At 44.2% G+C, this 15,676-nt stretch overlaps 1 protein-coding gene across 4 annotated transcripts in view; it reads left to right on the plus strand.

Annotated features, from left to right (window-relative positions):
• TAOK3 (TAO kinase 3) overlaps positions 1-14,530 on the plus strand; it is a 249,497-nt gene extending 234,967 nt beyond the window's left edge. For 3 of the 4 annotated variants that reach the window (XM_017887867.1, XM_017887865.1, XM_017887866.1), the window contains 4 exons: positions 866-1,105; positions 2,551-2,763; positions 11,979-12,161; positions 13,176-13,376. In XM_017887867.1, the coding sequence (XP_017743356.1) occupies positions 866-1,105; positions 2,551-2,763; positions 11,979-12,161; positions 13,176-13,337 (798 nt within the window). In that variant the 3' untranslated portion in view covers positions 13,338-13,376. Of the gene's footprint in view, positions 1-865; positions 1,106-2,550; positions 2,764-11,978; positions 12,162-13,175 lie in introns of all 4 variants that reach the window. The other variant, XM_017887864.1, reaches the window with a different exon arrangement.
• Positions 14,531-15,676: the final 1,146 nt, after the last annotated feature.

Consider the following 15,676-nt stretch of genomic DNA (forward strand, 5'->3'; position numbering starts at 1 on the left):
AAAAAAAAAAAAAAATATTCTTCAATTGAGGAATGAAAAGATTTCACCCAACTTCCCCTTTTTTTCTAGTTTGCTTTCCTTTCCTCCTTCAACAACAAAGAAAGAAAGAAAAGGAAGAAAGAAAGACACGAGTAGAACGGAAAAGAACAGAGTGATTAGATCTATAAATGATTAAACAGATTGTGATGTGGAAGATGAAAGAGGATAGATGTCATCTGTTTTTTTTTCCCCAACATGCCTTGAACTCTGAGATTTTAAAAAATAGATAATTGGCCTACTTCTGATTCGTGCAAAAACAAGGTATTTCCCAGAAAGCTAAGAACATTGCAGATATTATCAATTTAATTCTCAATCTTGATTGCATATTGGAACCACCTGGAGAACTCTTACCACTACTGACATCAGGCTTCCACCCCAGACAGTTATGAGAATTTCACCCTGTGAGATTCAAGCATCTTATGTTTGAAAAGTTTCCTCACATGATTTTTATGGGCAGTCAGGGTGTAGAACCACTAGCTTCACTGAAGAAATATTTATGTAGACCTATGCATAGCACATCACCTAACTAAGGTTCACAGCAGCTCTGTGAGGTAAAAGGGAGTCAGGCAAAATTAATCCCATTTTACAGATAGTGCAGTAGTGATTGCTGTGAAGTTGCCCATTTTGTAAGTGGTGGACCTAGGAACAGAATCTAAACCTGAAGAGATTTTTAATTTAATCTCATTAAGTCCTGCTGCCAAACACTAATGGGTTTAATTAAGAGATGGTTAGCAGTGCCATTCCTTGCCATCCCTCATTAGTTGTGCATTCCTTCCAGTTCCTCTCCATTCACCTCTCTCTGTTTATCTTTTGTTCCTGGACGCAGGAACTAAATAAAAAGAGGACCCAGAAGGAGATGGAGCATGCCATGCTAATCCGGCACGACGAGTCCACCCGAGAGCTAGAGTACAGGCAGCTGCACACGTTACAGAAGCTACGCATGGATCTGATCCGTTTACAGCACCAGACTGAACTGGAAAACCAGCTGGAGTACAATAAGAGGCGAGAAAGGGAACTGCACAGAAAGCATGTCATGGAACTTCGGCAACAGCCAAAAAACTTAAAGGTAAGAGGAGATAGCATTTCCCTATTTGTGCTTCTGGACAGTGTTGGACCAGATCAGTGGTTTCTCTCCCTGAAGTGTCAGAGTCACCTGAGCAACTTTTCAGAATCACAAATTTCTGCGCCCCACACCTATTGCATCAGAATCTCCAATTGTAAAGCACAGAGTCTGTATTTAGGCTCCCGAAAAGGAGATGTTGGGCAAGCTGGTTTGGAAACTATTAGTATACTACATTATCTATCAATTTGTCCTCATATCCATTACGGAATTTCTCTGAGCACTTCATGACCTGCCCTCTTCAAAACTGGACTAATAGCAGTTTATGGTTCTAATCCCAGGAAATAAGGAAGTTATATTGGTGTTAGATACTTTGAGCACCGCTGTATTGAGAAAGACTCTAAAGCCACATCCAAGCTTAGGAGGAAAGAGTGTCATTTATTAGTGATATCTGTCATGGTCATCAGGAATGAATCTACAAGTGCCTGACATTTACCGCTTCTGCACTAGAGATGCAGAGATGTGAAGGAACTCCTGTGGCCTTCACTGCCTCCAGCTAATTTTAGCTGACTGCTAATTAACGAGTTCTGTGTACTAAGCCATTGCTATATATCCAGGAGGACATTGTCAGTGTTGGCACAGATGTGAGGCCAACCTCGATCACCCTGGCTGTGCATCTCTTCAGTCAAATCCTAAGCTAAGCAGTGATTTCTGTCACCATTAGTCCTCAGAGTGTTTGTGAAGTGCACACATGACTATGGGGCAACCTGATGGAATGCCTTCTGGGCTTAAAATGATATATTCTACCTTCTCTTTGCCCAAATGCTTATTTGATATTGCTACATGCAAGCACAACCTCTTAATGGGGAAAAAATTCTAAATCACTTTTCTCTTTCAGTTTACGCTGAAATCCAGTGGAAATGGGTTAGGATATGAGGTACTATCCATATGCTCTCCTTTATGGAGTTGATAAGAAATTGCTATAAACCAGAGCAGTGAGAGCTGGCTTATATAATGCTATCCCCTCTCTCACTTGGAAGCAGGGTGAAACACAAAAGAAAAAAAAAAGGAAAAAAATAATGAACAGTGGAAGACACTGAAGTGTCTATCTGACTAGGAAAGCATGAAAAGAGTTGCCACTCTTTCAGCAAGCTAAGCTACATAATATCCCTCAATCTGCTTAGAGTTGTCATCCCCTTGTAACAGTCCATATTTTCTTTGGAGCCATTTGTAAATTCAAAATTACTTACAGTCATTCAATATGAAACCAAAAGTATAGATGGAGTTAACTTTTGCTGTGTCATACATACTGCTTGATTTTTATTGATTAGCAATGTGGGTCACTGCACCAAAAAACAGATGCTCTCAGCACTTGTATTATATCATTATGGTAGAAGGCTTTCTGCATTTACTGATGTGCCTTTATTTTCCTTTGTCACTTTTCTACCCAGGCCATGGAAATGCAAATTAAAAAACAGTTTCAGGACACTTGCAAAGTACAGACCAAACAGTATAAAGCACTCAAGAATCACCAGTTGGAAGTTACTCCAAAGAATGAGCACAAAACAATCTTAAAGACACTGAAAGATGAGCAGACAAGAAAACTTGCCATTTTGGCAGAGCAGTATGAACAGAGTATAAATGAAATGATGGCCTCTCAAGCGGTAAGTGGTTAGGTTTGGTGCCACGGCTTCAAGAGCTTTGGGAATCGAGAAAATCCAAGATCCAGCCTGTTGTTCCCAAGATGATTCTTGCACAAATTTAGGATATTGATGTTTTTCTGCCCAAAGGACTGAGGAAAGGACGACGCTGAATAAAGCCAAGCCAATGTGGATACTTGCTGGAGTGTCTTATAAGATGGAACTCAAGGAGTGACATGCCACATCAGACCTGTGGCACATAGGGACTTTGAGGGCAAATGTGATAGATACCACATATGATATCATGTGTTCATTTATCAAAGATTTTACTGACTGCCCTCTCCCCAACTAATATCAGGCACAAATGAATAAGACAGTCCCTGTCCTTAGGGAGCCCACAGTCAAGTGAGGAAGACAGACACACAGACACACTCATGCATTAAACTTATAAAGCATCAGTGTTCAGCATTCTGCTGGACTCAGGGTGAGCTAGACAGACAATTTGTCAGTCAAGCCAGGTGGTCAGATAACGAAGCGGTAATAGTAAAACATGGTAAGTGGGGCCGGACGCGGTGGCTCAGGCCTGTAATCCTAGCACTTTGGGAGGCCAAGGCAGGTGGATCACAAGGTCAGGAGTTCAAAACCAGGCTGACCAACATGGTGAAACCCCATCTCTACTAAAAATACAAAAATTAGCTGGGCGTGGTGGCCGGCACCTGTAGTCCCAGCTACTCAGGAGTCTGAGGCAGGAGAATCGCTTGAACCCGGGAGGCGGAGGTTGCAGTGAGCCGAGATCATGCCACTGCACTCCAGCCTGGGTGAGAGAGCGAGACTCCATCTCAAAAAAAAAAAGTAAGTGGTTTGAAATGGGAGGTACTGGGGGTCAGGGGAGAACAAGTAGGACTAACTAAGCTGGTCTAGGGAAATCTTCCTGGAGGGAGCCAAGAAACTTTAAGGAATTGATTGACATAAACCGATTCCTTGAAACTGGAACCTACATAGGCAAAGGTTCAAACAAAGGAAAGTATATGGAGACAGAAAGAACTTTGGTGTGAGCCCAAAGTTCAAGAAGGAAGATTGCAGGAACCTAGAATGGAGAGGTCAGAAAGGGAGCTTGGGATGGAAGCTTGCCTGGTAATTCGGTGAAGATTTCCCAAGGAGATGAGTCTTAAAGAGTAATAGTTTACCAAATAGGCATAAGAGAAAAAGTTATTCCTGACAGAGGATACAATATATGCAAAGACTCTGAGGCCTGAAAGAGGATGACACATTAGAGAAACAATGAGTAATTGCTATGGCAAGAGTATAGGATGCTTGTTGAGGGAAAGTGGGAGAATAGTCAGGGTCAGAGCCTCAGAAGCCAGGAGTTTGGACGTTATTTTGTAAGCAATGGAGAGCTGTTGAACCCTGTTTTAAGAAGGAAAGTGTAACTGGATCAGATTTGTGTTACAGAAAGATGTTGGCAGAAATGTGGCAAATATAGGTAAAAGGACCTGTTAGGAAGCCATTATAATAGTCCAGGAAAAAGATGATGAGAGAACATGCTAATGGAGATGGAGAGGAGTAGGGAAGGTTTTAAGAAATATTTAGGAGGCCGGATGCAGTGGCTCACGCCTGTAATCCCAGCCCTTTGGGAAGCTGAGGTGGGTGGATCATGAGGTCAGGAGATCGAGACCATCCTGGCAAACACGATGAAACCCTGTCTCTACTAAAAATACAAAAAAATTAGACTGGGTGTGGTGGCTCACACCTGTAATCCCAGCATTTTGGGAGGCTGAGGCAGGCAGATCATGAGGTCGAACGCCTGTAGCCCCAGCTGCTCGGGGGGCTGAGGCAGGAGAATGGCATGAACCCGGGAGGCAGCGTTTGCATTGGCCTAGATCACGCTGCTGCACTCCAGCCTGGGCGACAGAGCAAGACTCTGTCTCAAAAAAAAATTTAGCCAGGCGTGGTGGCAGGCACCTGTAGTCCCAGCTACTTGGGAGGCTGAGGCAGGAGAATGGCGTGAACCCAGGATTCGGAGCTTGCAGTGGAGCTTGCGAGACCACACCACTGTACTCCAGCCTGGGTGATAGAGCGAGACTCCGTCTCAAAAAAAAAAAAAAAAAAAAAATTAGGAGGCAAGAATGGAAATAACTTAGTGACCAATTTGAGAGGTTTGACAACAGAGTAGAATAGGTCATTATCTTGCCAAGCTAGAACAATAAAATAGTGAGTTTGTATGCCTGCAAGGATAATTGACTAAGCTGTAGACATGCTATCTGAGTTTCGTGATTGTCCAGGTAGAGAGGTACAGAGGTACAGATAATGGAAACCTGTAGTTTAGGAGCAATTTCAAGATTAAAGGCAAAAAGCTAGACTTCATTGTTATGTGGGTACACTTGTGGCTGGTAGGAATAGATGAGATCTGCTGGGGATGGGAGATATTCTTAGAGAGGAAAGAGCTAAGGACAGAGTCTGGTAGGCACCAACATTTGAGGGCTGAGTAGAAGTAGAACAAAAATGAATAATCAGAGACACAGGAAGGGAACCCGAAGACAGCGTGTCACAGGAGCCGGAGCAGGGGTTTCTAACTGGCAGCGTCACATGTTGCAGAGATCAATTAGAAGAATAAACTTGGAGGTGTTCATTGGACCTAGCACTGGATTCGTCCATTGCTTGTCTCAGAGAATCAGTGGAGTGGTGGGACTGGGAAACATTATAGAGCATTGGATGAGGGATTATAAAGTGAAATCCAAATGGTAGGTGAGACCGCTTTTCCCAGATCCTCATCAATGAAGGAAAAGAGAACAAGAGCTGTAGCAAAAGGAGGAGATAGTTGAAGGAAGACTTCTGTTAGTTGGGAGAGGCTTAAGCATGCATGTTCTTAGGTGGAGGATGGAAGCTAGTGCATTCATCTATTCATCCATCCAGCAAGTATTCATTGAGTGCCTACATGATGTACCAGGCATCTGGAGATACTGTGGTGGATAAGACAGTCATGGATCACGTCTTCATGGAGTTTATGGAAGCATGGAGGAAACAGACATTGGAAAAGTCTACTCCATGTAATGGCAGAGCAAGAGCAAGGTGCCAACAGAGTACAAACAGGAGAGCTCACCTGGTCTGGAGAGTCAGGAGAGGCCTCCCTGGCACAATGGCTGTGTAGGCTGAGGAACCTACACATGAGGAACACATGTGTGAACATGGGGAAGGCAGTGGCACTTCGGAATAATTCACAGAAATCTATTATGTTTGGGATGTAGGGAACTAGGAGAGGACCAACGTGAGAACAAGACTGGAGGGGTAAACAGGCTGGGTCATGTAGGGGCTTTCAGGCTTTGGTAAGAATATTTGTCTTTATCCGAAACAGTGAAAAACCGTTGGAGAGTTTTAAGCAGGGAGTGACATCAGATTTGTGTTTTTGAACCATCACTCTGGTGACATGGAGAATGGCCTGGGAGATGGGAAGATTGGATATTAGGAGATGATTTGTGAAGTTACTTTTACCCGGGGTACGAGGCAGTGGGAGCTAGACTAGAAAAGGGGCAGTCGGGATGAAGGGGAAAGTTACTAAATTTGGTGGGAGGTAGAATTGAGAGTACTTAATGACAGGCTGAATGTAGAGAGTCCAGTATTCCGGATGACTTCCAGTCTCTGGTTTGAACAAAACAGTAGATGATGGGTGGGGCATGGTGGCTCACGCCTATAATCCTAGCACTTTGGGAGGCCAAGGCTGGCAGATCACCTGAGGTCAGGAGCTCGAGACCAGCCTGGCCAACATGGCGAAACCCAGTCTCTACTAAAAATACAAAAATTAGCCGGGCATGGTAGTGCACACTTGTGTAATCCCAGCTACTTGGGAGACTGAGGCAGGAGAATTGCTTGTACCCAGGAGGCAGAGGTTGCAGTGAGCCAAGATCATGCCACTGCACTCCAGCCTGGGTGACAGAGTGAGACTCTGTCTCAAAAAAACCAAAAATGCCGGGCACAGTGGCTCACACCTGTAATCCCAGCACGTTGGGAGGCCGAGGCGGGTGGATCATGAGGTTAGGAGATCGAGACCATCCTAGCTAACACGGCAAAACCCTGTCCCTACTAAAAATACAAAAAATTAGCTGGACGTGGTGGCGGGCACCTGTAGTCCCAGCTACTTGGGAGGCTGAGGCAGAAGAATGCCGTGAACCCGGGAGTAGAGCTTGCAGTGAGCCAAGATCACTCCAGTGCACTCCAGCCTGGGTGACAGAGCGAGACTCTGTCTCTTAAAAAAAAAAAAAAAAAAAAAAAAAAAACAGTAGATGATGGTCTACCTATATTTACCTATATGGTAAAAAAAGGAAGTGGAACAGATTGGGGAGTGGGAAGGAAAAGGTGATGTGTTGGCTGTGTGGAGCCTGAGAGCCTGGGAAACATCCAGGGGAGGATGTCTCTAGTAGACTAGAGGAGCTCGTCTGGACCTCAGAAGGAAAGTCTGAAATAGAGGTTTAGTGTGGGAGTCATTTGCACATATGTAGATGGTAAATGAGGCTTTTGAAATAGATGAGATTCTTAGGAAGAGCGGTTAGAGGAAGAAGAGGATCCAAGACAAAGGCCTTAGGAACCCCCGCATTTAAGGGCCAGGTAGGTAAGGACTACTGGCAAGGGAATAGTCAGGGAAGACAAAAACCAAGAAGTTATGGTATCTCAGAAGACAAAGATTTCAAGAAGGAAGGGGCAGTCGGCAATACCAAATGCTGCTGGAAGGTCAGGCAACGGGCCACTTCCAGACCATCATGGGTCACCTTAACGTGAGCGGTAGAAGTAGAGGGTTAGGATCAGAATGAGTGCGAGGAAAGGAGTGGAAAGAGAGGTGAAAGGCAAAGAGAAGGAAGAAGTTGGTAAGAGACGTAGAGGTTGATAGGGTTTTTGTCTTGTTACTCTTTATATTCTCAGCATCTGCAACAATGCGTGGCATACAGCCAGCATTCAGTGAATGTTTGTTATATAAAATGGGAGAGACCAGGCATGGTGGCTCATGCCTGTAATCCCAACACTTTGTGGGAAAGGTCACCTGAGGCCAAGAATTCTTGACCAGCCTGGGCAACATAGCAAGACCCCGTCTCTACAAAAAATACAAAAGTTAGCCAGGCATGGTGGCACATGCCTGTAGTCCCAGTGACTTGGGAGGCTCAAGCCCAATAGTTCAAAGCTGCAGTGAGCTATGATCACACCACTGCACTCCAGCCTGGGCAACACAACAAGACTGGGACTCTTAAAAAAAATAAATAAGATGAGAGAGAACAGGATCAGAAATAGAGGTCAATGATTACCCTCGAATAAAAGGAGAGAAATGCCCTTTCTTCTGAGACAGGGAGAAGATAAGTGTGTGACCATTACAGTGTCCTTCACTGACTACTTACCATGTGGCAAGTACAATGGTAAATATCTCATAAGTGTTATCTCATTTCATGTTTGTGAAACCCCTTTGAAGTAGTTACTGTTTTGACCCTAATTTACCTGTGAGGAAACTGAAGTTCATTGAAGTAAAGCAACTTGCTTAGAACAGGAGTTGGCAAACTTTGTCTGTAAAGGGACAGATAGTGATCAACTTTGTGGACCACAGGGTCTCTGTCACAGCTACTCAGCTTTGCCATTGTAGCACAAACGCAGCCATAGACAAAATATAAATTAATGAGTATTATCAGTGTCCAATAAAACTTTATTTACGGCCGGGCGAAGTGGCTCATGCCTGTATTCCCAGCACTTTGGGAGGCTGAGGCAGGGGGATCGCCTGAGGTCAGGAGTTCGAGACCAGCCTGGCCAACTGGTGAAACCTCGTCTCTACTAAAAATACAAAAAAATTAGCTGGGCATGGTGGCACATGCCTGTAATCCCACCTACTCAGGAGGCTGAGGCAGGAGAGTCCCTTCAACCAGGGAGTTGGAGGTTGCAGTGAGCCAAGATCATGCCACAGCACTCCAGCCTGGCGACAGAGCAAGACTCCATCTCAAAATATATATGTATATTTACAAAAAGAGGCACCAGGCTAGATTTGGCCCATGGGCTGTAGTGTGTCAACCCCTGGCTTGTGGGTAAGGGGGAAGGTCACATAGCTAACTAGTGGTGGAGCTAGGATTTGAACCCATCTTGAGGGGAATCCTGTACGCCTGTATGCTTGGCTGCTACTATGTTATATTGCCTCTTCTATCTTTTTCCTCAGTGTAAGCCACTGTAAAGAACAGAAATATTTACCTATACTCTTATAAAACTTTTTAATGGAGCCAGGCACGGTGGCTCACACCTATAATCCCAGTATTTTGGGAGGCCGAGGCAGGCGGATCACCTGAGTTCAGGAGTTTGAGACCAGCCTGGCCAACATGGTGAAATGCCATCTCTATTAAAAATACAAAAATTTAGCTGGGCCTGGTGGCACTTACCTGTAATCCTACTCAGGAGGCTGAGGCAGGAGAATCACTTGAACCTGGGAGACAGAGGTTGCAGTGAGCTGAGATCACACCACTGCACTCAGCCTGGGCAACAGAGTGAGACTGTCTCAAAAACCAAGAAAAAACAACTTTTTAATGGATTTGATGTGTGTAACCTTGGGTGATAAATACTAAATGCTGGAATATCTGATTTCTAGCACTGGGCCATCAGAGTCAGAGCTGGTACAGAACAATGGTACCAGTTACTGATAATAATAATAGCATGCCAGAAATAAAAGGAAATGGAGATGTTCTGAATGTTTAAAAATATTTCGATGGTCTAAACTGACCACAGAATGAACCTCTCACCCACTTAGCCGGGGCGTACAGCAACTAATGCAGACAAGTGGAATAGGACTAGGACTTTCACTTCCTTTACTGATAAGGAACCTCCCATATCAAGAAGGAATCGATAACAGCCCTCACTGGGAGCCAGTAAATCCTTTGGCATTTACCTGTGAGTCTGTTCCTGCCAAAGACTATGTATTGTGTCTAATGTCTCTTATCCCTTCATTCCTTACTGGGAAAATGAGAACTATCTGTCCTCTTTAAGGGTTTTAATGAAACCTAGTTAGGATTAATTTTTAGATGGTACCTTGGAAATATTACATAATTTATTTTATGTTCCTTTAATCTCTATAGTATGTTTCTACAGAAGTATTAAAAGAAGACACATGCAAATAACTATCTAAAACTATTTTCTTTTTTTTTTTCTTTTTTTTTTTTTTTTTTTTTTTTTTTTTTTTTGAGGCAGAGTCTCTCTCTGTTGCCCAGGTTGGAGTGCACTGGCACTATCTGGGCTCACTGCAAGCTCCGCCTCCCAGGTTCACACCATTCTCCTGCCTCAGCCTCCCGAGTAGCTGGGACTACAGGCACCCGCCAGCACACCCGGCTAATTCTTTGTATTTTTGGTAGAGATGGGGTTTCACCATGTTAGCCAGGATGGTCTCGATCTCCTGACCTCGTGTTCCACCGGCCTCGGCCTCCCAAAGTGCTGGAATTACAGGCTTGAGTCACCACGCCCGGCCCCTCTAAAACTGTTTTAATATAACATTTCAAAAAGTAATTTTTCAATCAAGATATGTATATTGTCACAAACTGTACATAAGGTGGAGAGTAAGTATCTTGGAAAAGTGGTCAATATGGAAACCCAGATAAGCTTAGGGTAGATGGACTGATTCAAGGGTTCTAATCTCAGTTCTCAGCCAAACTGAGGGCCTGCCAAAATTGGACCAAACCAAGCCTGTGACCAGAGGTCATCATTCCTAAACACTGTCCTGCTGATGGTCCGAAGCCTTCAACTCTGCTTTGAGAAGTTGGCACTTCTACTTGGTTCATTCTCCATACAGGATCTGGGTATCTTGTATAAGACAAAGTTCAGGCATTGCTTCAAAGCAGTTATGCCTCTTAAAATTATCAAGGGTACCTACCCTCTGTGGGGAAAAGATTTTTTCTTTTTATGAGACAAAGTCTCTGTCTCCCAAGCTGGAGTGCAGTGGTGTGATCATAGCCCACTGCAGCCTCGAACTCCTGGGTTCAAGAGATTCTTCTGCCTCAGCCTCCCAAAGTAGCTGGGACTACAGGCACATGCCACCATGCCTGGCTAGTTTTTTAAAAAATCTTTGTATAGATGGGGCTCTCACAATATTGCCTAGGCTAGTATTGAACGCCGGGCCTCAAGCAATCCTCACACCCTGGCTTCCCAAAGCAGTGAGATAACAGAGGTGAGCCACCAGCCAGGGAAGAGATTTTGAACCACTTGGAGTTTTGGATTGGCTGGCTAGCAAGGTAACTTTTATAGCCGACAATAGGTGCCAACATTACTACTTGGAGCGTTAACAGTACTGTGGTATATTCCTCAAGTTTTATGGAAATTGGATTCATTTTTTTACAGTTAAGCATATCTAAATGATTTTAGGGTTAAAGATCTTGAAATAAGGACATGATCAGTTGAAACCAAAATAATGATAACTGCTACTATTTCTTTTTTGTTGTTGTTGTTGTTGTTTTTTGTTTTTTTTTTGAGGCGGAGTCTCGCTCTGTCGCCCGGACTGGAGTGCAGTGGCCGGATCTCAGCTCACTGCAAGCTCCGCCTCTCGGGTTTACGCCATTCTCCTGCCTCAGCCTCCCGAGTAGCTGGGACTACAGGAGCCCGCCACCTCGCCCAGCTAGTTTTGTATTTTAGTAGAGACGGGGTTTCACTGTGTTAGCCAGGATGGTCTCGATCTCCTGACCTTGTGATCCGCCCGTCTCGGCCTCCCAAAGTGCTGGGATTACAGGCTTGAGCCACCGCGCCCGGCCAACTGCTACTATTTCTTGAACACTTGTAATGCATTGAGAACTGTGCCTAGGATTTTACATGAATTCTTTCATTTAATCTTCCCACCAATCTCAAACAATAGGAACTATTCTTGTTATTTTCTTGAGGATGAAACACATGAGATCTAGAGAGGTAGGTGATGTGCCAAGGTGTAACACACACAAGTGGATGGTACAGCTGTAATTCAAGCCCAGGAGCCTACCTCCAAAGCCCATAGTCGTAGCCTTCCTGACACCTGCTGCTGCTGTGGTTTCAGACCGTACTGAAAGGAATGGGTTTAGTACATTGTAGCCCATTGGGCAGACTTGACTGTTTTTGATTCCTAACTCTGAATGCACCCAGAGCATCTGTGTTTTTGAGGGGGGAACCAATTGCAATCCAAGTGAGGAAGCCTCTTCCAGTGGTCACCAGGGGCTGTAGGCCACCAAGGGCTGTAGGCAAGGGTGCATGACCGTGTGTGTCTTCTGTGCCCGCAGTTACGGCTAGATGAGGCTCAAGAAGCAGAATGCCAGGCCTTGAGGCTACAGCTCCAGCAGGAAATGGAGCTGCTCAACGCCTACCAGAGCAAAATCAAGATGCAAACAGAGGCACAACATGAACGCGAGCTCCAGAAGCTAGAGCAGAGGGTGTCTCTGCGCAGAGCACATCTTGAGCAGAAGGTATGAGAGCATTACCGGGGGTGCCATGCCACTGGGTGGAAGGGGGCGTGGCTGAGGGAACTGCCGTATACGCAGCCTTCCTTAGTTGGAGATGAAACTGGGCACTTTTCACTTATCTGCTTTTTGCTACTGGTACCTTGCGAGGTGGGCATTGTTCCCATTCTGCAGGCCGAAACACCAAGACACGCATGTCTGACCCCACATCCTAAGTCTTTCTGCTACTCTGCTAGGAAACCCTCAACGTTCCCAGCCAGAGGAATGACGTGGGTTGCTGGGGGGATTGATGTGACACCTGAAAGGTACTGTGAGCTGGTAGCAGGGCTGCCAAATGGCACGAGGAAGCCAAATGTATAATAGATTTGACTTTTCAGCTATTTTTAAACCGAGAGAAATCACCAGCAGGGCTCTTTAAAAAAAAAATTAAAATGATGATAGACTGATATTGCCATGCATAATAAATGTTATCCCAACTGAAATATGCATTGCTTTAGATATTCTGAGGAATATGAAGTAGAAAAGATTTCATAAGGCATCTCAAAGCTGTTAAGCATTTATTTGCTTAACCAGTTATTTGCACTTTCTTCCAGTAGTTCCCTGAGACCAACATAACAGACTATTTTCCCAGCTCCTGTTCTAGAACTAAATTACTAATGACCCAGGAGGCATTTGGCTCTTTGTGGGAAAGCAGCACAATCCAATTGTGCTTGAGTGTCTTTTAGCTTCTCCTGAGCCATCCCCTAACACAGGACACTGACCTAGATCCACCCAGCTGCTGGGCTTGCTAGAATGGCATTGCCAGACCCAGGTGGACCCCAAACATTTTTATTCTTGTGAGCAAGTTTTAAATATAATGATTTAAATGCATTGATCACAGGACTCGGCCAGCCTTCCTCGGTCCTCCCTTAGTTCCTGTGTGTGTGTGCACTTCATATGTGTGCCTATATGTGTGTGCATGTCATGTGGGTGCCTGTTAGGAGATGCTTTCCATTAAGAACTGCATTGTGCTTGTTTCAGATTGAAGAGGAGCTGGCTGCCCTTCAGAAGGAACGCAGCGAGAGAATAAAGAACCTATTGGAAAGGCAAGAGCGAGAGATTGAAACTTTTGACATGGAGAGCCTCAGAATGGGATTTGGGAATTTGGTTACATTAGATTTTCCTAAGGAGGACTATAGATGAGATTAAATTTTTTGCCATTTACAAAAAAAAAAAAAAAAAGAAAACAGAAAAAAATTCAGACCCTGCAAAACCACATTCCCCATTTTAACGGGCGTTGCTCTCACTCTCTCTCTCTCTTACTCTTACTGACATCGTGTCGGACTAGTGCCTGTTTATTCTTACTCCATCAGGGGCCCCTTCCTCCCCCCGTGTCAACTTTCAGTGCTGGCCAAAACCTGGCCTCTCTTCTATTCATAGTACACGTCACAGTATTGATGTGATTCAAAATGTTTCAGTGAAAACTTTGGAGACAGTTTTAACAAAACCAATAAACCAACAAGAAAAGTGGATGTATATTGCTTTAAGCAATCACTCATTACCACCAATCTGTGAAAGTAAAGCAAAAAAATATAATAATAAATGCCAAGGGGGAGAGAGACACAATATCCGCAGCCTTACACCTTAACTAGCTGCTGCATTATTTTATTTTATTTTATTTTTTTGGTATTTATTCATCAGGAATAAAAAAAAACAAAGTTTTATTAAAGATTGAAAATTTGATACATTTTACAGAAACTAATTGTGATGTACATATCAGTGGTGACATATTATTACTTTTTGGGGGATGGGGGGTGGGTGGGGTGAAGAGATCTTGTGATTTTTAAGAACCTGCTGGCAAGAGTTTAACTTGTCTTCAGCATATTCTGATTGTATCATAATCATTTTCTGCTGTTGCAGAGGATGTGAATACACTTAAAGGAGCTCACAGAATCCCAGTAGCACAAATTGGGCTTTGGCAAATCGTGTATTTTGTGTATAGAAGGAATTTAAGGAGAGGTATTACTTATTTTCATATTGTATTTTAACTGTTTCTCTGATCAAATTTTTTTACTTCCTCCTCCTGTTCCTCCCCACCTCCCTCCTTTTCCAATTCAGTATTTGGAGTTCAACACTGTCTCTCAATCAGATCATCTTGATCTTTTTCTTTACTTCCCTTCCCCTTCCTAAGTCCCATTTCTTGGTCATAAATATTGCATTATTCACACTTTCAAACTGTGTATTTTCTTACAATAAAAAATGATGAAAAAAAAAAAGGCTTTACTTCTTTTGCATGCACTTTAAAAACAAAACAAAACATTTTTCAGGTTCCAAGGAAGAGCATGATTAACTGTCAGAGCTTTTAATTATATTTGTAAATAAAAGTGTTCATCACATCGCCTTGCTGTGTTATTGTAGCAGGAGGTTTCCCTTCTAGGTTCCCCAGTTCACAATTCAGAGGGACAGCCACCCTCCTGAAACTGTTCTCCATAGCCTCGGTCACTCAAAGAAGAGCCATTCAAGACTTTCAGGTAAAGCTGCGTCTTCCAAGTTCTTCTATGGGGCCGAAGATAGCATTGCACCATTCGATGTGGGTTCATGGTCAACTGCACCTTTCTGTCCTAAAGAATAGAAGGCATCCATGCACACACATACACACACAAAACCCCCCACGTGCCAGTTGTGCATAGAAGCGTGCATTGCTGAAGAGAGAAATTGGGCACCCTTAAAGGAAAGCAGGCTGTGGAGAAGGCACCATAACCAAATATTTGAAATGATCCCATGTAATATTAGACCCCCCTCCCCTCATATTCTGCTTGTATTAGAATAATTTTACATGTAAAACAATGAGCTAGTAAAAAATACAAAATTTCAGGGATATGATTTGGGGGTCAGGACAATCTCAGTAAGATCCCATATGCTTAAGGCTGTATCAGGCTTGTCCAACCCACCTTATTTTGTTGTTACTCTGTTTTGTTTTAGGCTTTTGGCAGCCCGAGGCTATGGTTTTTGGTTTCCGTGTCCGGTGATACATGGAAAAGGGGGATGAGGAAGGGGCTTTACTGGCCCAACCAGAAACAGAAGCCAAGAACCCATGACTGTGTTCTCTCCCTTGGACACCCCTGGAAATTGCTCTTTAGAATATGATGACCTGGGGTGGGCCCAGCACTTTGGGCGGCCGAGGCGGGTGGATCACCTGAGGTCAGGAGTTCAAGACCAGCCTGGCCAACATGGTGAAACCCCCGTCTCTACTAAAATTACAAAAAATAAGCTGGGCGTGGTGATGGGCGCCTGTAGTGCCAGCTACTTGGGAGGCTGAGGCTGGAGAATCACTTGAACCCGGGAGGCGGAGGCTGCAGTGAGCCAAGATCGCGCCATTGCACATCAGCCCGGGCAACAAGAGTGAAACTCCATCTCAAAAAAAAAGAAGTGGCCGGGCGCGGTGGCTCAAGCCTGTAATCCCAGCACTTTGGGAGGCCGAGACGGGCGGATCACGAGGTCAGGAGATCGAGACCATCCTGGCTAACACGGTGAAACCCCGT

Source organism: Rhinopithecus bieti, unplaced genomic scaffold (assembly GCF_001698545.2).
Source record: "Rhinopithecus bieti isolate Rb0 unplaced genomic scaffold, ASM169854v2 scaffold_17010, whole genome shotgun sequence".
Taxonomy (NCBI): Eukaryota; Metazoa; Chordata; class Mammalia; order Primates; family Cercopithecidae; genus Rhinopithecus; species Rhinopithecus bieti.